Source organism: Hemiscyllium ocellatum, chromosome 4 (genome assembly GCF_020745735.1).
Source record: "Hemiscyllium ocellatum isolate sHemOce1 chromosome 4, sHemOce1.pat.X.cur, whole genome shotgun sequence".
NCBI classification, from domain to species: Eukaryota; Metazoa; Chordata; class Chondrichthyes; order Orectolobiformes; family Hemiscylliidae; genus Hemiscyllium; species Hemiscyllium ocellatum.
In genome coordinates, this window is record NC_083404.1 from 30367963 (window position 1) to 30394100 (window position 26138).

The 26138-nt window shown below is 39.3% G+C and overlaps 1 protein-coding gene across 1 annotated transcript in view; it reads left to right on the top strand.

Moving 5' to 3' along the window:
* Window positions 1-26138, top strand: part of cdk13 (cyclin dependent kinase 13) — a 72200-nt gene that overhangs the window by 21138 nt on the left and 24924 nt on the right. The window contains exons 4-12 of the mRNA XM_060822856.1: window positions 1563-1702; window positions 5203-5373; window positions 6584-6773; window positions 12020-12076; window positions 15644-15745; window positions 17128-17205; window positions 18825-18941; window positions 21751-21882; window positions 24223-24422. Of these exons, the coding sequence (XP_060678839.1) occupies window positions 1563-1702; window positions 5203-5373; window positions 6584-6773; window positions 12020-12076; window positions 15644-15745; window positions 17128-17205; window positions 18825-18941; window positions 21751-21882; window positions 24223-24422 (1187 nt within the window). The remainder of the gene's footprint in view (window positions 1-1562; window positions 1703-5202; window positions 5374-6583; window positions 6774-12019; window positions 12077-15643; window positions 15746-17127; window positions 17206-18824; window positions 18942-21750; window positions 21883-24222; window positions 24423-26138) is intronic.

Here is a 26138-nt window from a genome sequence, read left to right on the forward strand (position 1 = left end):
AGATTAGACTTACAGTGTGGAAACAGGCCCTTCGGCCCAACAAGTCCACACCGACCCGCCGAAGCGCAACCCACCCATACCCCTACATTTACCCCTTACCTAACACTACGGGCAATTTAGCACAGCCAATTCACCTGACCCGCACATCTTTGTGACTGTGGGAGGAAACCGGATCACCCGGAGGAAACCCACGCAGACACGGGGAGAACGTGCAAACTCCACACAGTCAGTCGCCTGAGTCGGGAATTGAACCCGGGTCTACAGGCGCTGTGAGGCAGCAGTGCTAACCACTGTGCCACCGTGCCGCCCACAAAAATAATTTAGCATTTCAGCGTTCAAGCCATTTTAAGCTTAGAGGTTGCATCTAAGAAATGAGCAATCATTCATCTAGTGTGGCAGTCAATTCAACATTAACATGAGCAGGTATTTACAAAGGTTAAATAAGGTATGAAAGATTATATTGGTGCATATCATAGAAATCATTCAAAGCATTTCAAAAATCAGTAATTAGAATGACCTTCGTGTTAAAAGTACTGAGTGCTTCACTGATCCCTTTGGCTCGATAATGTATTGTTTAGAGCTGAGTATTCCAATTACATACCTAAATGTTAGTGACTTTCTCATCTCAACTGGTCAGTGGAATTCTCCTTTTTTGATTATGGCTACTGTTTGGAACAGCTGATCCACTGATAGGTAAGAAAGAAAATGAGCACTCACCGTCACTGTTCTCAAGGATATACTAGATTGATGTGTTGCCATTTCCAGTCAAGTTAGATGAAGAATCCGCAATACTGAGGGCGGAGAGCAGTGCTGTATCAAACTATTTTACTGTACTTCTGACAAAAATGGTGCTGTTGTCCACAAAGTTGTGAGAACTTGTGTGAAAAACCAAATGTTTGGAAGATCAGCTGTTTCTCCTGGCCTTTTAGCTTGAGACAAGCAAATGCATTTGATCTGTGTGTTGGGTATGGGAGATTTAACCATGCTGGATAAAGCCAGGATCACTGAGCTTGAAGACTGCCTCTTTTTCTAAAACTGAAGAAACCCTTAGACCTACCCCCAGATATCATTATCTGCATTCCTTCTCATTATGTCCCAGAATTGGTGGTCCTCTCTAGTCTGCTTAACCACGTACCTTCACACAGATAAATCTGTTTCTTCCACCTGTCATGAGTTATCATCTTTATATTGCTGCCTATCATTCTCAGCCATTTGCGGAGAAGACCCAAGAAAAGCAAATATGAAAAGAGCAACTTTCTTTCAACTATTTCAAATGACAACAGTTTGATAGAGCTTCCCTTGGACAGGGAAATGCTCTCTGAAGCAAATATTGACAAATGTGTGAGATGTGATCCAGGGGGTGTTGAGTTTGTTGCTAAGTTTCTTGGAAGGCACAAGATCCTTCAGAGATCTGCTGAATGGTGTCACATAACTAGTTGTTATTTAAATGCTGTTCTGTGTCAATTAGCTCATTGTATTGAACTGAATTGCATCATTATTGTTCACTCCGATTCTTTTGCTTATGCTTTTTGAAGTTTGTAACTGAAACGTTTTATTTATAGAATCTGTGGCCCTCGGCATGGTGAGACTGTAATAGCAGAAATTGATTGGGGTAAACGCTGTGTCGACAAGTTCGACATTATTGGAATAATTGGTGAAGGAACTTATGGACAAGTCTACAAAGCTAAGGATAAAGATGCTGGTAAAATTATATTCTTTGCGTGTTTCATTCAGTGAAACGCAAAATTAATTTTTATAAATGTGTTAATTTGAAGTAAAGATAATTTTGTTATTCTCTCAGTAAATTCCTACAGTTCTCTCCTTCCTTGATCATTCTTATATTTGAGTCACCCCTTCCATGGTCAGAAGAGTAACTTGTAACATTGTTCTGAGACCTTTACCAATTCCATCTTGCAGCAGGCAAATTTCGTCAAAATGTCACAGTAAAAGTCAGGTCCTGTTCCCAACCTAGAAATTTGCTGCGGTGTTAAGTTACACTGTTTTACAATTTAAAGAACTATGAAGAAAGAATTCAGCGGGTGTGAATATTACATTTACTACATTAGTTTGCATTTTCACTGTACAAGTGTTTTGTATTTTTGTTCAGACCTGAATGAGTTAAAGTTGCAAGTATTTTCCAGCGCGAGGCAGACAAGAGTGCCTCTATTTCACATCCTCCAATATCTGATATTTTAGACTTTGTATTTCTTATTGTATAACCTTTTAAAAAATATTTTTTTATTTTTACAGAATTTTATTACCATGCAATGTTGGATGCACTTGCAAAGCCAATATTTGTTACGCATCGTGAATTGCCCTTGAACTAAGCGCCTTGCTGGAGCATTTCAGAGGGCAGTTCAGAGTCAACCCCATTGCTGTGTCTCATTTGCATGTAGTGAGCCGAGAGTGCGGTGCTGGAAAAGCACAGCAGGCCAGATGGCATCCGAGGAGCAGGATGAAGGGCTTATGTCCGAAACGTCCATTCTCCTGCTCCTTGGATGCTGCCTGACCTGCTGTGTTTTTCCAGCATCACACACTCGACTCTGATCTCCAGCATCTGCAGTCCTCGCTTTCTTCCTCTAAATTACATGTAGTTCAGATCAAATGAGGACAACAGATTTCCTTCCCTAAAGAACGTTAATAAATCAGATGGAAATTGATCATGTCTGTGTGATCATTACTGGTCACTTAAATATCAGATTTTTAAATTGTTTTGTTTAATTGAATTCAGGTTCCATTTCCTGCATGGTGGAATTTGAGCTTATCCTCCGATACCCTGACCTCTAGATTACTAGCTCAGTGATTTTATTTGAACAATTTCCTCATCTCCTCTTGATGCTTTGTGTCTGCTGAATAGGAATAATATAACACCTGACAGTTGAAGGGATGTGGAAGGAAATAATTGTAGGATACCTTGAATTTTACATTGCATGTGGTCACCTTTGATTTATTTCTCTCCTTGCTAAGTGTACGATATATGGAAGCATTATTCAGTCTACAGTCATCCCTATAGTCATTTTTTCATATTGTCTGCTTTACTGTCTTCTCTGGATAAGCATTTATTTTTTATACATAGGTTTTAGCACTGAACACAACCAAGTAGTTCTATTATGACAATGTGTATGTTAACTTAAATTAAGCATTTTTAACATGATGGTTTTTTTATCCCTCTTTACCTGTTTTGAGGCTTGAGCTAGCTTCAGTCCCAGGGCAAAACACAAATGGATAGAAGGATTCAAAACTGGCAGTTTTTAATAATTTGTTTAATTTGCAAGAAACAATTGGATTCCTTGGTGTCACCCATTCACCTGCCTCAGTGCTTTGGCCCTGATTTTAAGATCTGTGACCAAAGACAGGATTCAATTTGTCAATTTTTGCTGACAGGAGGGATTTTGATTTTCTTTAAGAGGTAATATTACTGCAATTTTATGCATGTAATTTCTGTTGGAAGAAAATATGTTGATATGCTTTGTAACTGGAACAAAATATGTTTGCTGGCTGAGCCAGTTTTTTTGCTTTCTCTGGCTCAGGTGGAACTTGTATCATCAAGTCTCCGTTCACTCCATGCAAGGGTGCATACAACCCGGTATTTAGACATTGTTTCAGCCTCTGATAACCAGGGCTCTGTCTGGAATGGACTCCATTCCTGCACTTGACTCTCTAGTTTGAATGTTACTGTTAAGACAAAAACTAATTCCTTTGATCTTGGTAGGGTGAATCAATTAACAGTATGCAATTTTAATCTTTGGCATCTTGACATGTAGGGTACACTAAACTGAGAGAATTAATAGATGGTTTAAAAATGTTTGTTTTTAAAATGTTGAAACTATTAGTAGTAACATAATTTACTATTTACTCTGTAGGACAGAGGTAATTGAACGTCAGTGATATATCACAATTCTGCAGAGACTGTAAAACTATAAGAAACTGAAACAGCTCAAGACCATTTGGTCCCTTGAGCCCTCTCAGCCATTCAATATGATCATGGCTGATCTAACATTCCTTATGTCCACTTTGGTCTCCTCTTCATAACCTTTGATTCCCCTACTGATCAAGAATCTATCTTAACCTTAAATACACACAAGGACTTTGCTCCCACAGCTCTCTGTGGCAAGGAATTCCAAAGACTCACCCCTCAGAAGAAATTCTTCTGCATTTCAATCTAAATTGGTACCCCTTTTTCTGAGATTATACAATCTACTCCTAGATTTTTCTATGAGGTGAACAGCATCCCAGCATTTACCCTGTTCAGCCCCTGAAGAATCTGTGATTTTTTTCGATGAGATCACCTTCCATTGAGTAGGGTACCAACTCTGAAGGCAATCCCACTTATGCAGATATAATTCAACTGAACAAAAAAAAAATTGCTGGAAAAGCTTAGTAGGTCTAGCAATGTCTGTGGAGAAAAATAGAGTTAGCACTTCGGATCTAGTGATGTGAAGAAGGGTCACTGGACCCGAAACTTTAACTCTGATTTCTCTCCACAGATGCTGCCAGAGCAGCTGAATCTTTCCAGCAATTTCTGTTTTCTTCAGATTTCCGGCATCCGTGATTCTTTTGGTTGTTATCATTCTCGTGAATCTTCTCTAAACTGCCTCCAATGAAATAATGTCTCCCCTTAAATAAGGGGACAAAAGTACTGTACTCTGTCTTCAGATGTAATCTCACCAATATCTTGTACAGTTGCAGTAAGTCTTTCCTATTCATGTATTCCAAACCCCATCAAAGTGGGCCCAACATTCCATTAGCCTTCCTGATGCATGAAGGTTTTGATGATCATAGCAGAGCGCCTTTTCGAAAACTGATGGACCAGTTGGATTTTTACAGCAATTGGGCAGCTTGTATTGTAATTCTATCTTGGTCCAGCCCATAAATTAGCAAAATGCTAGATTCAGCATGACAACTCTACATCATTGAATTAAAACTTACAGGTTTCAGGTTAAGTCTAGGACAATAACTCTAGATACATTGCATTTTCTTTTCGCATACTTTAATGGGGGCAATAACAAAGTGTAACAAAAAATGAAATAAATCTTTAAGAGCAATACATTGTTGTATGGGGCAATATTACATTAAAAGTTAGCGTTTTTGCATACGTTGGATATTTGCTCACCAATTCTCAATTTGTCAGAAAATAACTTGATTCTTTGCGAATGTGCTGAAGTGTTGTAGATTATTTTCTAAATATACATTTGTTTTTAGGTGACATGGTTGCTTTAAAAAAAGTTCGCTTGGATAATGAAAAGGAGGGCTTCCCTATAACTGCTATCCGAGAGATTAAGATACTAAGGCAGTTGCAGCATTCGAGCATTATAAACATGAAGGAGATTGTAACGGATAAGGAAGATGCATTGGATTTTAAAAAAGATAAAGGTATCTGGGGTGGTTGGCATTTAGGATTTGGAAATATTTGGGAGAACTGTTTGGTACAGATGGTTCAAACACCATCTTAACACTGAATCCAGCACCATCACTCACCCGTACACAACATAAGGAGGACGTTTGTGCTCCATATGGAACGATCAAGCCAATCCCATTCCTTCACTTGATCCACATGGCCCTGGACGATTATCTTCTCTGAATTCTGTCTAATGTCCTTTTACATCATTAAAAGTTGCTTCAATATCTCTACTCTTGTGAACTGAGTGTTCTAGAGCACACACTTGTTGCATAAAAATACTTCTTTGTATTTTCCCAGCAATCCTTTCCCAAAATCCTAAATCTGTGCCCCTCGTTCCTCCTATTGTTATGAAAGGCAAAGAGTTTTTCCTTGCCTATCTTATTTAAAGCTGGTATAATCTTGTAAACTCTATCAAATCTCCCTCTCGATTTCCCACTCCTTGTCTGCCCATTTTGTTAACTTTTCCTGTAGCTACTTGTTAACAATTCCTTTCATCTTCACTGTTTGCCATTCTTATGTTTTGATATATTTGGCAAGTATTTGAAACCTTATTCTACATTTAAAGTCATTTTTAAACAACAAAAGAAAGTGCAGAGGACTAATCCCGACCCTCAGTGTTTCCATCCACTACCCTCCAGTCTGAAAAATAATCATCTATCATGAGTACATGCATTCTTGAAACTTACTATATTTAGCCAGTACCCTAAATGAATCATCTATGGGGGAACCAGCTATCATGACTGTTTGTTTGCTTTCTGTCCTTAAATCCATTTTTTTTTAAATCCAGTAAGATATTGACCCTATTTCATTAGCCTGCATTCATTCGTAAGTTCCAATTGTTCTGAATGAATGCACTGATACATTGGACCAATTTACTGTGAGGCTTTGCATTCTGTTTTACGTTATACAGTAACCTGTTCTTGTGACGCTTGTTGTCTCTTTTCCGGTTGCTTGAACTTATTGTTTTCAGCTTGGGCATAAATTTTGAAACATCTTTTTCTGTATCACTTTTTCTATATCTTTAATCATCCATTGTGTTTACTGCCCTATGTCTCCATTTGTGTGAATATGTTTAGGCTGTATCTGAACTTTATGCCCCTTGATATCCTAAAAAGTTGACATTTTAGCAGGTAGTTTATCTGATTTTGTTACTTTATGATTTTTTTTATCTGTCTCTCATAGGTGCATTTTATTTAGTGTTTGAATATATGGACCATGACTTAATGGGACTCTTGGAATCGGGATTAGTGCATTTCACTGAAAACCATATCAAATCCTTCATGAGGCAACTAATGGAAGGTCTGGACTACTGCCACAAGAAGAACTTTTTGCATCGAGACATCAAATGTTCCAACATTTTACTTAATAACAGGTACTACCACAATCAAAAAGACAACTTGGCTAATGTGCTCTTAGAATGAGAAATGCATATAAATTGAAATTGCTTAGAATTTGGAGATTCTTTGGTTCAATTTTGAAGCCTTGTGTACGTGTTTTGATTTTGAAGCCAAGTGCTTCTTGACAGGTTGTCATAACCAACAAGATGACACTTTTGAAGTGCAAGAAGAAAAATGCAATGTGGACCTGGTGGAGGTAGACTCACTTCATTAAGTTACAGAAATCTGCTGTGCTTTCTCATTTTATCTTTAAGGCATCTGTATTTCAAACCATAGTTTAGTGTTGCCATTGCGTATTACTTTCTTATTCATCTAAATGCAGTCGCCCATTTCACTGTCCAAATTGAGCCCCTGCTCCTAAAATACTGCTCTTAGTGTATCACTTTCTGATGTAGCTGATTTTGCTGCGGATGGGGTGGAGGGGGCATCAGGTGCCTCATTGAGCTTGATTGATTTCTCTGGGCTTTAGTTTGCAAATCTGGCCAATTTGTCTTTGAATTTTTAAATCTCTGATGTAAATTAGAAACAAGAAGAATATAGAATTGCACAGCACAGGAACAAGCCCTTCAACCTAGGGCGTTGTGCTGAACATGACACCAAATTAAACTGATTCCTTTTGCCTGTCCTTGGTCGATATCCCTCCATTCCTTGCATATTTATGTGCTTATCTAACAGTCCCTTAAGCACCCCATCATATCTGCCTCAACCACCACCCCTGGCAGTGCATTTCAGACTCGTACCATTCTGTATTTTAAAAAAAAACTTGCCCCTCAGGTTTCTCCGATATTGTTTCACTCTACTAACAAATATCAGCTGCTTACTTTGTGTCAGCCAATTTCTTATCCGTTTTTAGGCTTTTATCTTGAGTCCCACCATTTGGAGTTTGCTTAGCAGTCTTTCCTTTAGAACTTCATGAAAACATAGAAATTCCTATATACCACATTGAGGTTTTGCACAGTCCATTTAGCCTGTGACTTAAGGGAGGCTGATGGGCAGGATTTAGTCCTTCTCAAACCATGAAGGTTCCAGTTGTTCAGGTTACGTAGGTGATCTTGTGTTTGTGTCTGATCGTTTTTATTGTTCAACATAAAGGTTTAACATAAACCTTTCTTGTTTGCTTTGTGACAATGATCCTCACTTGCTTACTCCAGTTTACTGAAGTTGTTTCAGCATTTATCAACCAACAGGATTATATCCTCATTTCAATGATTTCATCTTACTTGTTTGGTCGTTAAACCTCTCTGGACTGATTTGGAGATGCCGGTGTTGGACTGGGTGTATAAAGTTAAAAATCTCACAACACCAAGTTATAATTCAACAGGTTTAATTGGAAGCACACTAGTTTTCGGAGCGCCTCTCCTTCATCTGGTGGCAGAGCGGCGCTCCGAAAGCTAGTGTGCTTCCAGTTAAACTTGTTGGACTATAAGCTGGTGCTGTGTGATTTTTAGCTCCCTGGACTGAATCCAGCAATGAAAGATATCAGTCCAGTGAATATTTATTAGTAATAGTTGATTATAGTAAGTATTTTGTGTTCATTTTCCATATGTTTTATTAACAGTAATGAGAACATTTTCTCTTTTGGAAAAACTCCAACTTTTTGATTCTGACGTACTGCCCTTTGAAATGTTTTTCTGACCTCTGCCTCCTGCTCCTGATAGTTATGGCAGAGGCTTACAATAGGTTCCTGGTTAACATTGACTTGGTTGACGTTCTTTCCCTTTAATGCTGCTAATAAAATAGTCAACATATCCATTTAAAATTGCCAGTTTCATTTCAGCATTGCTTGCCATGCACTTCCTTCTCTGGCCTATTCTGAGTGTGAATATCACCTTTTGCAGCAGCACTCAACCCTCAGATGCAGTACCTCTTCCCCTGCTACAGGCATTGCTCCCTGGCCTCGTCTCGCAGAGGCTTTTCATCCGATTTTTGCCTCTTATCCTTCATTCTAAGCTTAGACCCTGGGGTTGTTTCTTCAGCATGTTTCTTCTCCTGGCCGCCAATCTGAACTTCTAATCAATTTAGTAGTAGGAATTGTTCGGTCTGTGTAGTCCTTGGATTTGGTGCTACCTGTACCAGTCACCTTCTGCCACTAGATGGAACTTGGTCAATCTAAATGTACTGTGGTGAGTAATTATGTAAAAATATCATGTATTCTGTCTCTTTTATATTTAGTAAATCTTTTGTAAGTTATTACCTCAAGGGAAGCATAATGCGGAACATGTATGATGCACTATTTCAACTTGTACATTGTTCTCTCTTGGCAGAAAATGTCCAAGATCACTGAGCATGGCTTGCTGACTGGGAGAAAATTAAATAACTGACAACTAATTCGACAATCCATTTCATAAGCACTGTGCAAAGCCACAGTACTGCAGCTTTTATTTCCTCTTCCCTTTGATATGGTGGGCATTCTTAGCAAAGCTGGTACTTAATGCATGTCCCTAATTTTCCATGAGGGTTGCTTCGCTGAATTAACTAGATGACCAGAGTGTGGTATAGAATGGGCTGTACTAACTGTACCCAGGTCTGCCTCCACAGCTAACCACACTTGTGTGGAATGGTTACCCTTAAGCTGCATGTAGTAACTCTGTCTTTGTGATGGAGAGCAAATATGTTCCATTGCAGACTGTGGCCTCATACGCAACTTCTAGAAATAGGCAAAGTTTTGTTACATTTGTACAGGTTTTGGTGAGTCCACACCTGGAACACTGGGTACAGTTTTGGCCCCTAAATTCAAGACATCCACTAGCTGGTTTCTGGGAAGATGATGCTGACTTATCAACAATGGTGAAATAGCTTAGGCCTTTATTCACTAGAATTTGGAGTGTCAGGTGTGATCTTATTGAAGCATGAACAATTCTGCAAGACATGATAAATGTTGAGAAGATGTTTCCACTAGCAGGGGATACTTAAGTTAGGGAACATAGTTGCAGAATAAGGGAACACTTGTTTAAAACAGTGATCTAAAGGAATTTATTTTCCTGGAGAATAGTTAATGTCAGGAATTCATTACCTCAGAGTTGTGGAGAAGAGATCTCACTGAAAGTATTTAAAGAGAAGGTAGATTTTTGAAATGTCAAAGTGTTGAAGGCTCTGATTAGCTGACACAAAAGAGGTCAGATCAGCTGTCATCTTGTTGAATGGCATGCAGGCTTGAGGGCCTACTCCTGCTGTTATTCCATATGCTGTTATACTAGTTATCCTCGAACTCCAGAAGAAACCTCATTACCCAAAGTGAGACAAACTTGTCTGTACTACACAAATTAACTGTGAAGTGAATAGCGCAGCTCAAAAGTACACACAACCGCCCCACAATGCCTGGAAAAATTCATTCTGAAGAGCAACAGATTAGAGAGGAACCCCCCCCCCTGCCCATTAAGTAGCATAAAGTAAATGAAAAGGAGCTCTTGTCCAATCACCAGTGAAAATCTCAAGAGGAGCCCCCTGAGAAAATATTCTCTGGTGCCCTACTGTGGTTACATTTAAGGAGAAGTACAAGCATTTGAAAGAGAACTGAGCAGGAAGTTACGGTTTAAATGCAAATGAGGAAAGATCTTAAGAGGTTCAAATGAGCATAAAACATTGGCATGAATAGATTTGGCACATTTAGCTGAATTAAACTCCATCTGCCATTCCTCAGCCTATTAGTCCATGTGATCAAGATCCCATGACATTCTGAGGTAGCCGCCTTTGCTATCCACTGCATCTCCAATTTTGGTGTCATCTGCAAACAGACTAATTATACCTCTTATTTTCACATCCAAATCATTTATATAAATGACGAAAAATACCAATCCTTGTAACAAGCCACTGGCCACAGTCTTCCAGTCTGAAAAGCAGACCCTCTGTCTCCTACCTTTTGAGTCTGTACCTGAATGGCTAGTTCTTCCTCTATTCCATGTGATCTAACTAACCAGTCCACCAAGAGGAACCTTGGTGAATGTCTTACTGATGTTCATGTAGATCACGTCCGCCGCTGTTCCCTCATCAATCCTCCTCGTTACTTCTTCAAAAAACTGAAATCGTTAGTTAAAATAGAAGCGTTTTTGACAGTTCTAGGTTAGAATAGGACTATGCCAGATTTACTTTGGGTGTTACTTAAATTTGCATGTTCAAGCCATTGATATGCTTTGCAAACCAGATGTTATGTGAGCATCCATATGTGTAGCTGCTTTTCACTAATTTGCACCATTATCCTTTATTTAATTGTATGATTGACAGCTGTGACTTTAGAAACATTAAATCTGGGTCATTCTCTGGCTTTTGTTCTATCTGAATATCTGTACCCTGAGATGAATTAAGATATGTGATGTCCATATCTTCCAAGAATTTTCCTGTTTATCAAGTATGTTAAGAAATATATTCTGTAAGGGATATATTCAGCACTTTGTGAAAGCCAATAATTTTGTTTACATATCTAGTGCAATTTGTATGTTTGACTGTCGTTTTAGCCTGTGTACTGGTCTATGTGATTCTTTTTCCCCCTCTTCCTTTCATCAAGCTAAGAAATGGTTACCTCCTTCATCTCTACCTTCTCCCCCCCCTCCCTTTCTCTTGAACTTATTGCTCCTGCATTATTTCTGTGCTTTTGTTTTCTTTTTCCCCAGCACCCACATTGTGTGTGTGTGCAGGTGTGAGACACCATGAAAGACACGAGGTGTAGGAATCTTTATTCAATTTCCACCACCAGGAAGAAAAGAAACACCCAAGTGGCCAGTGACAAGCAGTGCCCTTCACACAGGGCAATGCTGCATGATCACACAGTGAAGGGGAGGGCAGGGATTAAATCAAAACAGAGTTGGATGGGGAATTACTTCTGTGCTTGCTTGCCTCAATTTAAAAGATCAGGATCTTACTATGGTTATGGTTCATTAAGTGCATCAGTTGTTAAAATGCAATCAAATGTCCTTGATTCCTCCAAATCTGTTAAATTTGGCTTTTAATTGTGCATTCATCATTCTGATTTCGAGAGATGCTGATCACGCTAAACTCTACAGTATCTAGGACTATAATTTTTATTGTCTTTCCTTAATGTATTTCCGAGTAGTATTAAACTTATACAGTTAGATTATAAAATGTTAAATAATTTGCCTAATGATGGAGTTGCATGGTTGATGTATTGAAGATATTGTACTCATACCATATTCCAGAGATGTTGTTAAACTGACCAAAGGTTGATTTAAAAGTATCATGAATTACATGTAATTTTCTCTATCACCAGGGGACAGATAAAACTTGCTGACTTTGGACTGGCTCGACTGTACAATTCCGAGGAAAGGTTTGTATATTATTAAGTTGAACATTTCATACTGTCTTTAAAATGCTTGAACCTTCTCCAGGATGTGACCCTCCAACATGTTTCATCTGTCAACGTGATTGATGTGTGCAGTAATTCCCTTTTAACTTTTTGATTGGATGTCAACAAGTTCATGGGTTCTGCCTGTTCAGTATTGCAAGATTAACTTTAAAAGCATTTCCTGCCAGGTCTGATGAAGGGATGCATGACCTGTTTGCCATTTTGGAGCACTCTTTCCTGCTTAACCAATCTAGTATTGCTGACCTTTCAACCTGTGGTCTCTATTGCACCATACTCACGCTCTTGCTGGTGATCCTTCAACTTAAGACTCCTGACTCACCCACTTGTCGCTTCTTGTTCAACTCTCTTGCTTATTATTTCCCTTTCCAGAGCTTTTGTTTCTGTTCTAGATTCAGATCTCACCTGAAGCTGAAACTTCGGGGGTTATGAAAATTCATGTCCTAAAGATGCAGAGATTGGGTTGGCTGTAATTACTTTTTATTTAAATAAACTTCTGTGAATCAAACTGAAGTTGTACCATCTTCCTCTTTCTGCTGCTGAGTCCTTGCCCGCAAGGGAAGAGTTGATTGAGAGAGGTGGGGCATGGGAAATTTGGCGAGTGTAGGGCTCAGTGACAGAGTGAATTGGGAGCAGAAGAGTGAATGGGTCAATCAGGTGGTAGGAACAGGAGTTTGAGACAGCCAAGGCTCTCAATTGGAGTGACAGCAGGAGGAATGGTTCACAATATCCAGGATGGTCAGAGTGGGATAGATGATTAATTGGAGGTTTGGGTAGCAGGATTGCCAACATGTGGAAGCTATTTTTAACTAGAAAGTTAACACATTTCTTTTAACTTGATATCAGATTTGAGTGTTTCGTTTACCCTATAAAAATATAGCAATATAAAATATTTCATCTTACAGTTTGTGGAAAGTGATAAAATCAGGTTCATAATAAATTACGAGAACCGAGCTGAAGGTAGAAAGTACAGGGGAAGTCTGAAGAAAGCAATACATGAGGAAAAAAATATGAGACTGGATTAGCTGGCATAAAAGGGGGACTCAAAGGTCTCTGATCTGTCTAGAAAAGAGTTCTATGCAAGACTGGCTCTACCATGCGCCTAGTTCTCTTTAGCAGTCTGAGTATTTATAAGACGGGGAGAAAAGTATCATCTGCTCCAGGCAAGATTTTTTAAAAAGTGCCAATAAGGTTGATTGGTCCCTATTAAACTTATATATCATGATTCGTGTGCACAGAATTTGTACTCCACGTCTCATCTGTATGGGGCAGCGCTCTTTGGGGAATCCTACTTCATATTGTTCCAGAATCCAAATCAAAAATGGTTCTGGATTAAAGTTGCAAGCAGTGTCCACTCAAAAGAGATTTCAATAAATCTGCAATTTATTGCAAAACCCTGCTGGCACACCAACCCCCCCACCTCCATCCAGGGCCCCAGTCAATCCTTCCAGGTGAGACAAAGGTTTACCTGCCTCTCCTCCAACCTAGTTTACTGTATCTGATGTTCTGTACATCGAGGAGACCAAATGTAAATTTAGGGCACGTTTCATCGAGCCTGTAGGGACCGAGCTGACCTGCCAGTCATTGCCCATTTTAATTCTCCTTCCCATACCCTCTCCGACATGACCATCCTTGGCCGCCTCTAATGCCACAGCAAATCAGACTGTAAATTGGAGGAACAATACCTCATCTTCTATAGTGACAGCCCAGAAGACTCAACATTGAGTTCTCCAATATCAACCCTTCCTCTCCCTTCCAATCCTCTGACGCTTCCTTCTAACTACCAACCAGATTCATTCCTCCCATTGACTAACCTATACCTGTGTTCACCTATCCCTTACCCGCCCCTATGTACAGCTTCCTTTACACTCTTTCCCCCAGCCCTGAAGGAGGGTTATACCCAAAACGTTGACTTCTCCACCTCTTGGCAGTCCTTCCACAGCAGCTTGCTGTATTCTTCCAGCCTCCTGCTGTCTATCAGGTAGTTACCAAGTTGCTCATCATATTTGGAGCAATATTGGTGACGATGTACTTGTCTATACTTTTCCTTCTGCAATTGTAGATTTTCACCATATCTAAATCATTTACCAGTATTATGTTGAGCAAAGTGGATATGATGTGCTTTCTTTCGCCTGCCCATTGTTTTCAGTATTCCTTTCATTCAGAGTGGAATTTTCACTGGTTACATATATCCTAAATTGTATTTGCAAGAAAAGAAATTAATACAGCAAACTTTGTTTTAACTGGAACCTATGAACCACCATTCTCCATTAACCAGCCAAAATTACATCCTCCAAATATTGAAAGTTTGCTGTATTACCGTGATCTCTCAGATGTCTGAGCAGTTAGTCGAGGGTGCAATTGAATAGATTCTCTGTTGTTAAGTGTCATTTAAAACAAAGTTGCATGATTATTTAAGTGGCTTTTGCGGTAAATAAAGTATAACATTGATGTGTATACACTCAAGATTTGAGTGGTGCCGGAAATGCACAGCAGGTCAGGCAGCAACTGGGGGACAGAAGAATTGATGTTTCGGGCAGGAGCCCTTCAGTAGGAAGGAGGCGTGTATACCCCGAACATTAAGTTTCTATTACTCCGTGTGTGTTTTTACATTGATTATGTGGACCTCTTGATCAACTGGAATATTTGATCAAATGGTACACTCCTGGCCTCGTAGGTTCCGGTTAATAAAAGGTTTGCTGTACACGTTTTCCAATTGAGAAACCAAGGCAAAATGTTAAGGTTCTTAATGCAGGATACAATCAAGTTTAAAAGAAGGATGAAGCATATTGAGCAGTTATGATTACATATTGTCACTGTTGAGTTTTAAAAATCTAAGATCCCCACGAGAAAATGGTTTTCGAGTAGGAGACAGTATACAGTACACTATAAGTGCCTCTGCGTTTAAACATTTGAAGGAAATGCAAGAATGGGGATAATGTAGAAAACTACATTTGATGGAACTAAAAATGGAAATTGACTACAGTTCAAAGTAATAATGGAAATAAAGCAGACACTGAAACAAGTGAGATCAGTGGAACTGCTATGCATGCACAAAAGAGAAAATGTTTACTGGATATGAGGAGCCCTCTTCTGAGCCCAGTTAAAGCGCAAGGTGGAAAGTCCTGTCTAGATGTTGGGCCAGTATTAATGTTGAGTGAATTTGGAATTTTTATGGAGTTTAAAATTGTGGGAACTGGAAAGTGTAAACTCATCCTTGTAAGAAATAGTCTTAATAGTTTTAACCTTGGTTTCTGGTGGGAAACAGTGAAATGTCAGATGGAAGTTGAAACAACCACTGTTCGTAAAGACACAAGAGGTTACAGAAATACGGGCGGAAGAGGAAGAAGCAAATGTGGGTTTATTTTATTGTGGCTGAGAGGTCCTGGTAACAGAAAAGTTTCCTTTTTGGCCATGAATTGGATGTATTTCTCTCTGTCATTATAACCTTCATCTGTTGTGCTTAATTCACAATTTATTAAAATTTTGAGACATTAATTCTTCTTTTATATTTTCTGATTACTATTTTAGTCGACCATACACCAATAAGGTTATTACTCTCTGGTATCGGCCACCTGAACTCTTGCTTGGAGAGGAGCGATATACGCCAGCTATAGATGTGTGGAGTTGTGGGTAAGTGATTTGTACATGTTGGCTGAAATAGCTGCACAAAAGCCTTTATGCCATCAACAAGTAATCTTTTATTTACATGATGCTGATCCAGTTAGCACTGATGAGTAGAACACCTGATACCCAGGTTTATACCTATCAACTAGGACTCCCTGATTTGACCAGATTAACAGCCCAATAAGGGAACTTATTTTGAGAGATTCAGTTGGCTGACACTGTTCCAATCACTACATCTTCACCACTCAAAGAGCCCATTCTTCTTGTAGCTTCTCCAGCGTATTTTTGCACTCTGCCTAGTTCCACCAACTGTGCCTTGGATACTGGCAACATGTACTAGATTTTATCCTCCACCTCCCCCCCCCCGCCTCTCCTGTTCTCCCCGCCTCCCCCTCCCCTTCACCTTCCCCTCCCCCCTCCCCTTGACCTTCCCCCCCCTCTCCCCCCTCCGCGCTCTCTCCCCCCTCCGCTCTCCTTCCTCTCCCCCCCGCATCCTCTCTTCCCCTCCCCCCGCCTGAGGTCATATGCAAGCATGAGGGTTGGAGTGAATTTCGGTCAAGACTAGTTCCACTATGAACTGGGTGACCATTTAACCAGACATTCAATTTGATTGGCTTTGATTTGGATGTTGCTAAGCAATTTCTGTTCCAAACCAACTACAGGTAGACTTTAGAGTGTGCTCTCTCCTGGATACAAGTCTGAGTTCTCTTACTAAATTCAGGCCTATTACTCCCTTGCTGTCTAGAACCCACATTCCAACAGCAACTACAGTGGCCTGCCTTTTTGGATGCTCAAGAAAATTTTTAACTGTTCGGCCAAGGCTTGGTTTTGTTTTGGGTTCTTGCTGTGGGCTGAACTAGGATATGTCTCAATTGAGGCGGTGCAATTGTCTTCATTCAAGTGATGTTTCTCACACTCAGTTTGGCGAGGGTGTCCAATTCCATTAGTATACCCTGTAACTCATAAACTGCACTCACCACACTTTCTCATGAGAATGTCACTTGCAGTGCCTGTTTAAAATCCAGTTGAGCTTCAGCTAGTAGGCAATTTTGCATGGTAACACCATTAGTGCCACTCTTGTTGCCACTGTCACCAAGTCACCCTTTACATGTGCATAATACGTGACGCTGACCCTTCCAGCTCTGAGAGTGAGTAGAACCCCTGCTGATATGTCAGCAGGAGAACTCCCTTACTGGGCCTGTTAACCTGATCCAATCAGGGAAGCTCATTATGAGAGTCACCTGGTTTACCTCATTACAATCACTGCATTGGCTGTCAGAAAAGAAATCAGAAGGAAGTGTTCTGTCATCTCATAAACAACTCTGCATGTCGATACTCAACACTGGTATGCATGTAGGTTCTTAAAGCTAATATTTTATTTCATACAGATGTATTTTGGGCGAGCTTTTTACTAAAAAGCCTATCTTCCAAGCAAATCAAGAACTTGCTCAATTGGAGTTGATCAGGTAGGTGCTCTTGTTATTAAAATGTCCTTTAATATTCAGAATTTGTGTTCAGATTTGCAATCAGTGTTAATACTCCAAATTAATATCTGCCATTTTAAAAAGAAATTCGCTTGCTCTGCATTATGCACCGTCCTATATGGTAACCTTTGAGCTCCGGTTCACTTATATTTCTTGATTCCTGATTTCTTCTGTTTGTACTTGTTGGTGAATAAATACCAGAATGAGAATACCGCTAAAACTGTTAACAGCTTGAGCATCCTTCTACAGCTGAGGCATAACCTTTATGATGGTATATTTATGCATGGATAACCATGTCCTGGATGAGTTTGCATTAGCCCCTGTAGTACATTAAAATACAGCTGCAAAAGTCAAATTGTTAGTTCCTTGCTGGAGTTGTCTCGCCATTTCGCTTAAATATCTATCTTAAAATTTCAGTTAACATTAGTTTAAATATTCAGTTTCAATATGAATGCTCCCAAATTTGCTGAAACCAAACTAGCACTTCTCATCTGCAGTACACACCTACCATATGTAAACTTTGTAACACACAATTTCATGAGAATCTTAAAGTGCCTGTGAAAATGTCCTGCTCAGTCCTTGCATGTTCTTTATATATGAGTCTGTGTGATTTCAAACATTTCCAAAAGCTGTAATCCATACAATTGCACATGCTTACAGCTAAAATGTACCAAAGCATGATAGTTTATCAAATTACCATCATGTTAATAAATGAATTTGTCAGATATGGGTAGGACATATTTTCAACATTATTCAGAGCAAGGTAACCCAACACATTAAATTTTACAATTCCCCAAAAAAGAGTTGAGCAATAATCATGTCTCAACACCAATCAGAGTTTTTAGTGACAATTGCCTAATTCCCTGTCACCAGTTGCATTGAGAAGGTGGTGGTAGGCTGCATATTGTCAACCACACCACTTGGTCATGTTCAAAACAAATAGTGAATATTCACCTGTGGGAAATGTGGCTGACTATTAAATTATTGGCCAAGCAAATCGCTCTAAATGAGCCATGTTCATGGCTGAGGTAGTATGTATGTCACCTCTTATTGGTCTCTAATTCCCATCTGTTGGTTTCTTTGGTTTGAGCTGTTGATCTGCTCCTTCTGGTGAGGAGAATTAAGTGGAAATGTCATTTAGTAACAATATAGCTGGGGCACAACAAATTACATCACAACCAATTATTTGCCATGCAGCCATTCAAAACAACATAATGAGACCACAGTTTAGTTTCTGCTCAAAGGGATCTCTTTTTCACTGTTAAGCTACGTAACGCACCTGACATTTGTAGGCATTGTGGTTCACAGTCTAGTTCTTCAATGGCCACAACTTGTAAGTTAGGGTCTTGTCAACTAGATCACAGGCACTTTAATTTAAACCTCCTGGGCATGTAAGACTTTATCTTACCAAGACAAAATGGAAAAGTTTTTGCCAGCCATGTTATACTTGTTGGTTTCTTAATGTTGGTGAAGTGGTACTTGGGATTTAAATACAAATGCAAACTTTAGATAAGCCAAGGTTGGGAAACCTAATATGAAAATAATACCACCTACAGAAAAACAGTTGTTAGTGTTCAACTTGTTTCATATTTTTCCAATAGCCGAATCTGTGGTAGCCCGTGTCCAGCAGTGTGGCCTGACGTGATTAAACTACCTTATTTCCATACCATGAAACCAAAGAAACAGTATCGCAGAAGATTAAGAGAAGAATATTCTTTGTAAGTATACTACTGAAGACACACTTCGGAATCTGGGAGATTATTGGTGCAGTCTTTGTTAATCCTGTTCATTCCACTGTGCACCTAAGAGAACCACCTTGAATTAGGTATCAGAAGTAAAAATTATTGCTTAAGAAAGGTTTAAGTGGCTTAAGGAAAGATCTTCTAGAAAGCTTCAAAATTATAGAAGGATTTAAAGGATAGATAGTAATAGTTTCAATGAGATGGTGAATCTGTGATGAAGGTGGTTAGATTGAGGGATATTAGAAGACTGAAGAGGCAAGTTAGATATTCCTTAAAATTTCCTGAAATATGGATTGGTTTGCCACAGGTAGCTGTTTAAAATGTAACCGATATTGTTTATAAGGGGTGGGTTAAGTATTTTGAAAGGCAGAAATGTAAAGATATGGAATAGGCTAGAGAAATGTGATTATAGCAGATTTGAAGAGGTAGTGTGGATGAAATAACAGATGCCAATTTCCTGTTGTGTTTTAGAGACTAACTCTAGTGATATAAGGAAGGACTTAATATTGCTCACTTAATTAGGAAGCTTGGTTAGGTTTTTAGTGAATCTGAGAGAAAATCCAGCCTGCAAGGTAAAATGAGACCAGAACTTTGGAAACAAATGTTTTTCATTCCATTTTTTCCATTTCCCCTTAGCAGGAGACTGATTCTAATCCAGATTAGATTTATTTTAGAAATTAAAGTCTGATTTATTTCCAGTTGAGAAGATGGTTAAATATCCTCAAACCTATAATCAATTCAGTTCATACATGTTCTTGACTAATCTAAAAGACAGTGATTGTTCTACCTTGCAGAAACTGAGCACTAAATTTTAGGCACTTCCTCCTGTCTTCACTGGGCTTACGACCCTATCCCTGAATTATAAGATGTTGTTTCCAGGATTGTCACTGATCTCGTCTCCTCTAAATATTTTCCCACCTCATTGTCTCCTAATCCAACTCTATCTGCTATTACCTCCTTCCCAAAATCCACAAGTCTGGCAGACTTATCATTTCAGCCTGTTCCTACCTTGAACATCATTCTTACTATCTTAATTCTAGTTGTGGTTCTTTTGAAAGCTTTACATGAGTTTGGACCCTAGCTGCCACCTCTTCACCATGGTGTGGGGGGGGGGAAATGTGCCCACAAATATTTGTCTATTATATTGATAATGTCAGCAAAACTACTTCCTGTTTTTGCCTGGAATTGAAAAAGTTAATCAGTTTTCTTCCAATTTCAATCCTCCTTCCACTTGGTCCATCTCTGACACTTCTTTCTGCTGTTTTTTGGGCTATGCTTTTCATGAATAATTCATTGCAAAATCACACCCTTCACAGTTATCTTGTATTTGCTGTTAACTTGCTTCCTGCCAGGTTCCCATTCTCTTTTGCCCCTTTCTATTACATTGTTCCAATGATGCCAGCTTCTACTGTGGTGTCTCTGACATGTTCTCTTTTATCCTCAACTGAGGATTTTTCTGTTTTCCCACCACCATGGGTAACAGGGTCCTCGACAGGGCCTGACCTATCTCATGCACTTTTGCCCTACCCCTATCCCTTTCTGCACTAGTCTCTGTAGTCAAAGGATCATTTTCTGCTATTTCAGCCAACTTCAGTATACCACTACTAAACATATCTTACTCATCTCTCTCTATTATCTGCATTTTGCAGTATCACCCTCTGTGACACTGGTTCACTCTCCCATCGCTTCCAAGACTTTCTCACTCACCCATGGCACTTGCCTTGCAATCAGAAGAGGTATAACACTTGACCACTCATCTTCACCCTCCTGGCTGACCAGGCCCCCAAATGCGTGATCCAGTGTAGTAGCATTCTACTTATACTTTCAATTAGTAGAAATTGGGTGACTGCATTATGAAACATCTCTGCTCTAACATAAGAATAACCCAGGCCTTCTATGTGCTTGTCATTTCAATAATTCCCATTTGCTCTCATTGAGATTTCCGTCTTGGGGATGACTATATTATTCCAATGAAATCAGCACAAGTTAGAAGAATAGAGCCATATTTTCTGCTTAGTACTTCACTGATGTATTGTACTGCTGTATTGAATTCCACAATTTCAGAATATGAGCTCTGTATACCACTTTTTTTTACATGCGCCAACCTCCCCTGGCCATGCCTTGATTGTGAATTGCTGGCTGTGCCTTCAGCAGAGTGGACACTTTTTTACAGCTCGTGTTTTCACCCGTTTTCCAAATCTCACTCCTTTACTATCATTGCTTTTGTCTTTGCAATGGGTATGGCCATCATCTGTTTCACTTCTCCCCTCTGTCACTAATGTAAAACAATTATTTCCCAGCTCCTTTCAGTTCCATAGAAGAGTCATACTGAAATTAAGCATTAGCTCTGTTTCTGCCTCAATAAGGCTGCCAGCCGTGCAACCTTCTCATCCCTTTCTCTTTTTATATCAGAGAAAGATTACCTGCACAAATACCTGATCATTGCACTGAATGCCATAAGTTGTCACCTTTTAAGCTCCCTTAACATTTTTGTTCTTTTGTGTGAAATCCTCTGGTTTAATTAGTGTGGATGCATTCCTGGTGCTTGTTGTTAAGATTCATCCTTTCAAAGGAGAGTTTGAATCCTATTTAATTACCCACGAGCATAGTGTATCCACGTGTTTTTATTTTTTTTTTGGTGCTTTCATAAGTTGGGAGGTACCACCCTTTGTGCTTTTGTTTCCAGTAGAATCAGTAATATACATATAAGCTGTGTGTTTGGGTCTGAGATTTCTGAAGATTGAGGTTTGGGTTACTTTTCCACTTGCAATTGTGTTTTTTCCAGTATTCCAGCAACTGCTCTGGATCTCTTTGATCACATGTTAGCTTTGGATCCCAGTAAACGCTGCACTGCTGAACATGCCCTTCAGTCTGATTTCCTGAGAGAAGTGGATCCTACAAAAATGCCTCCACCCGAGTAAGTTGCCATCAAAATGCTAAGCACGTTAATAGTATTATTTGAGAATTTCTAAGATGGAAAAAAAAGGCCTATCTAGTTTGTATCAATTTTTACCACTCCAGTGCAGTAAATGCCAGTTGAGAAGTGCTCTGATTCATTCAACCTACTCGACACTGCAACTTAGTTGGCTGCTAAAGGAAGCCAGGGAGGAACTAACAGCTGCTCTGAGGATCATTTTCCAATCCTTATGAGATACCAGTGGACTGGAGTTCTGCCAGCATTATTTAAAGAAGGTGCAAGGGATAGGCTAAATAACTATAGACTGGTCGGTCCGACGTCAATGGTGGAGAAAATTACTTAAGTCAATATTGAAAGAAAGGATTAACTGTTAAATGAACAGCCATAGATCAATCAGGAATACTCAGCATGGTTTCATTTAGTATTGTAATGCAATTGGTCGACATGGATTTTAATTAGGCATTTGACACGGAAGACTAGTCAGAAAAATTAAAGTCATGGGATGCAGTGAATATGGCGAGTTGAATCCAAAATTGGTTTAGTATCAGGGCTTATTTACACTTAAATGTAGGAGACATAATTGGAAAATTTGCAGGGAACACAAAAACTGGCCTGATAGATGATCAGGAAGAGGATGATTATCGATTGGAGAAAGATTTTATGTGGTCAGAAAAGTGGCAAATCAAATTTAATCTGAAGAAGTAGGAGCTTTTGCATTTGTGGGAGGCAAACTAAGCAAGGGATTACACAGTGAACAAGAGGCTATTGAGTGAGATAAAAGGAAATGAGAGACCATAAAAGTGCCTGTCCAAAGATTCCTTAAGATGGTAGGATAAATGGATAAGTTGTTAAAAGAGGCATTTGGAATGTTTTCCTTTATTGGGCAAAATTAGGAATGTAATCCTTGAACTACAAGACACTAGTAAGGCCACAACTGGAGTTTTGAGTGTAGTTTTAGTCACCATATTACAGGAAGGACCATAATCGCTCTAGAGAAAGTATGGGAGATTTAGAAGAATGTTGTTGGATCTTGAAAATCACAGTTATGCAGAAAGATAGGATAACAACCCTCGCCTATCCGTAGAGCAGAGGAGACTGAGGTGTACAAAGTAATGAAGAACTTTGATGCAGTTCAGAGAGAAGGCATGTTTTCCCTAGCAGCAAAATCAGTTAGCAGAGGGTGCAGATTTAAGATGATTAGCGAAAGGATTAATGCAGAAATGATACAAATGTTTTCACTTAAAGGATAATGGCTGTCAAGAATTCACTGCCCAGTTTGGTGGTGGAGCCTGAATGTGTCAACTCATCTAAAAGGAATCTGGATCTGTACCTGAAAGGCTATAATCTGCCAGGCTCCAGACCAAACGCTGCTAAGTGGGATTAGCATTGGTGATTTGGTTTATTGAGTCATTGCAGGCATGGACTAAATGGCTAAATTCTGTTTTGTGAAAACCTTTCTATGGTTTTATTTTTGACACTTTTTTTATTAAGTGTTGAATTTGTAGTGTGTTAAGCAGGCAAATAGTTGGTATAGACAGAACTTTGGTCAGGGGCTGTCTACTGCTGCTCCCTGTTCTGATCTAAATTTTCTTCCCAATCGACAGTTTGTTGACCTCTGATTTCTTTCCCTTCTGTTGTGAATATGCGGATTGTAGAGTGGTAGAGAAATGGTCATAGTTCCTGGAAAAAACAGTGAAAGGACAATTAGTACCTTCCTTTTGAAAGTACACCTGTCTTTGCATATGGTACTCCCTTTCTTAATATTTTTCTCCCCACTTTGGGGCAGGCAGATAGAATGTGGTCCACAACCCAAGCTACCCAACCAAATAACTAACTATTGGTGGTATTAGAGGCAAGCAAATGTCTAGAAACTCTAATGTTGATTTCTCCAAAGGGATTATGGACAAACCAGTCCAGTAGATCAATTCAACTTGTTGCACCTGTTTTCTTTGAAAGGCATCAAATCCATTTTTAAAACTGTATTTTTATTATCTATCTCTGTCTGCAATTGAAGTTGCTTTGCTGCAACTTTGAATATATTAGTACAGGTCCGAATCAGTACCTTTGTCTCCACTGTCATGAATTGATCACCTTAAACCTGTTCCTATTGCCTCCTCTACGAAGCAAAATATGCTTTATAGATATAGTAAGCATTTTTTTGGAAAGAGTTATTTTGTATCTCCATTATAAGCAAGAGATTTGTAGTGGGGCTAAGTGCCTGAAGCAGTATTAGTTAGGATCAGCAATCTCCGATTACAGAAATTTGAACAAGGCTGATGAAGAACACATGTAACTGCCAGTGTTTATTGTGCTAACTGTAAGAATGTTGCCTTTTTGCAGCCTACCACATTGGCAAGATTGCCATGAATTATGGAGCAAAAAGCGGCGAAGACAGAAACAGTCTGGAATTAGTGATGATGCAGCACCTAAAGTTCCTCGTAAGGATTCTGCTTTAGGCATGGATGACAGCAGGAGCAACACACCTCAAGGCTTGCAGCTTTCTCAACATAAAACTCAGGGCAATTCCAGTATAGGAATAGGTCAGTGATAACTCTGCTTTCTGTTGGCTTCTCCCATTTTCTGTTGTCTCATGTCCAATAATAAAAGGGCCTGGTGTGTAAATGTATCTTCAGTGTGTCTCCACATTCTGTACACCAAACTCAACTTAGTCTGTAGAATTTTTCAAATAAAGCATACTGTGGTCTAAACAACACTGGTGGTAGACAGTGGAAAAAAAAATCACTGGTACATACAAATTGTATCCAAGTCAAACGGTTTCTCAAGTCAAATGTTGAACAAATTCAGTGCCTCATGACTGGATGAATTTCCTCTTAAGCAAGGTATTCCTCCTCCTCTCTCCTCCTCTCCGCCGCCCCCCAAAAAAAATCACCACACACACTCTGGCCTTGTCTGTGTCTGTTCTCTCGCGTTCTTGCTCTGTGCCTCCCGCCCTGCCGCTGTCCCTATCCCTGTCTCTGTTTCATGGGTATTTATGTAAGTGTCTTCCATTTATTTCATTTGCACCTTTTTTGTTTAGCCCTTTCATAGTTCCTGCCTTGTTTCATTGCAAGTGATTCAATTCTCTCCTTGGGGTTGAGCTTTCCTTCATGAGTCATGTTAATCCTCAGCTTTTTGGATGTATAAACTAACCTCTCTATGTGACTCCATGTGTCTTTGTAATTTATTTTGCTTGATTTAACTTGGTAATGCTGTCATATCGTAAGTCAAAAAGTTGTAAGTAGAAACTGTACCCCACTTCAGGACTTGAACACACATCTGGGCCAACATAAGAGAATGCTACATTGTTAGAAGTCCTATCTTTTGAATCAGACATTAGATAAAGGTCTCTTCTGTGTTCATGTGTGCATTAAAAATCCCTTGCAGTATTAAGAGAAGAACTGTAATGTTCACTTGACATCCTCTGTCATCTAATAACACATTTACTCAATTATACCTAAAAATGTTAGTTTCTGGGGGGGATTTAGGCATACAGTTTGTTTTATACAGAGTAACACAGTATGCGTGGAGGATGCATTCAATCACTTTCTTTATTATTTGATCTTGCAGTGATATTTCACAAAACCAGTATTCTTGCGCGGTCAAGAGACTCTTTTAAGACCTGTTTTGCAATCACTGTCAGTAAAGATTTTGACCTGCTAATTTGACCACTCAATAATACAGGAAGCTGTACGCTTATTTGGATTCCAGTTTGCATTTTCAACTCCTCTCTGGATGTCTGGTGGGTAAACAGGAACATTATTTTAATTTGAGCCAGAATTATAAAGCATTTGCTGCATTTTTCTTGAGATGTCAGGACACAACATGCAACTGATGCACTTGTACTGCAAGTACTGACATAAAGGCTATCATTTTCATAAATTCCACTAAAGATTATTGTATGGATCTGTTTTTCCAGTGCGCATCCAGCAAAATCTAGTTAAAACGTGACAGGACATCGTTTTGCTTGTTGCATTTGAGCTAGACTGCAGGTCATTCCAATTATGCTGCTATTCTTGTTTAAGTGGTGTGCTGACTACATTACACAATGCATGGGCCAGAATTCCAATAAACTGCTTAGTTTTTTTTTAATTATGGTGACATAAGGCATATGTCCTGTAGATTCAAGTTTAGATCTTAGTTTTGATTTCATATTGTTAGGGTCAGTCATGTAGTCCACTGCATTCACTTTTGCTAACAGTTTTGGTATTTTTGTTGATATCCATAGTTGTGCTGGTTCTGTGTTAGAACATGTGCTA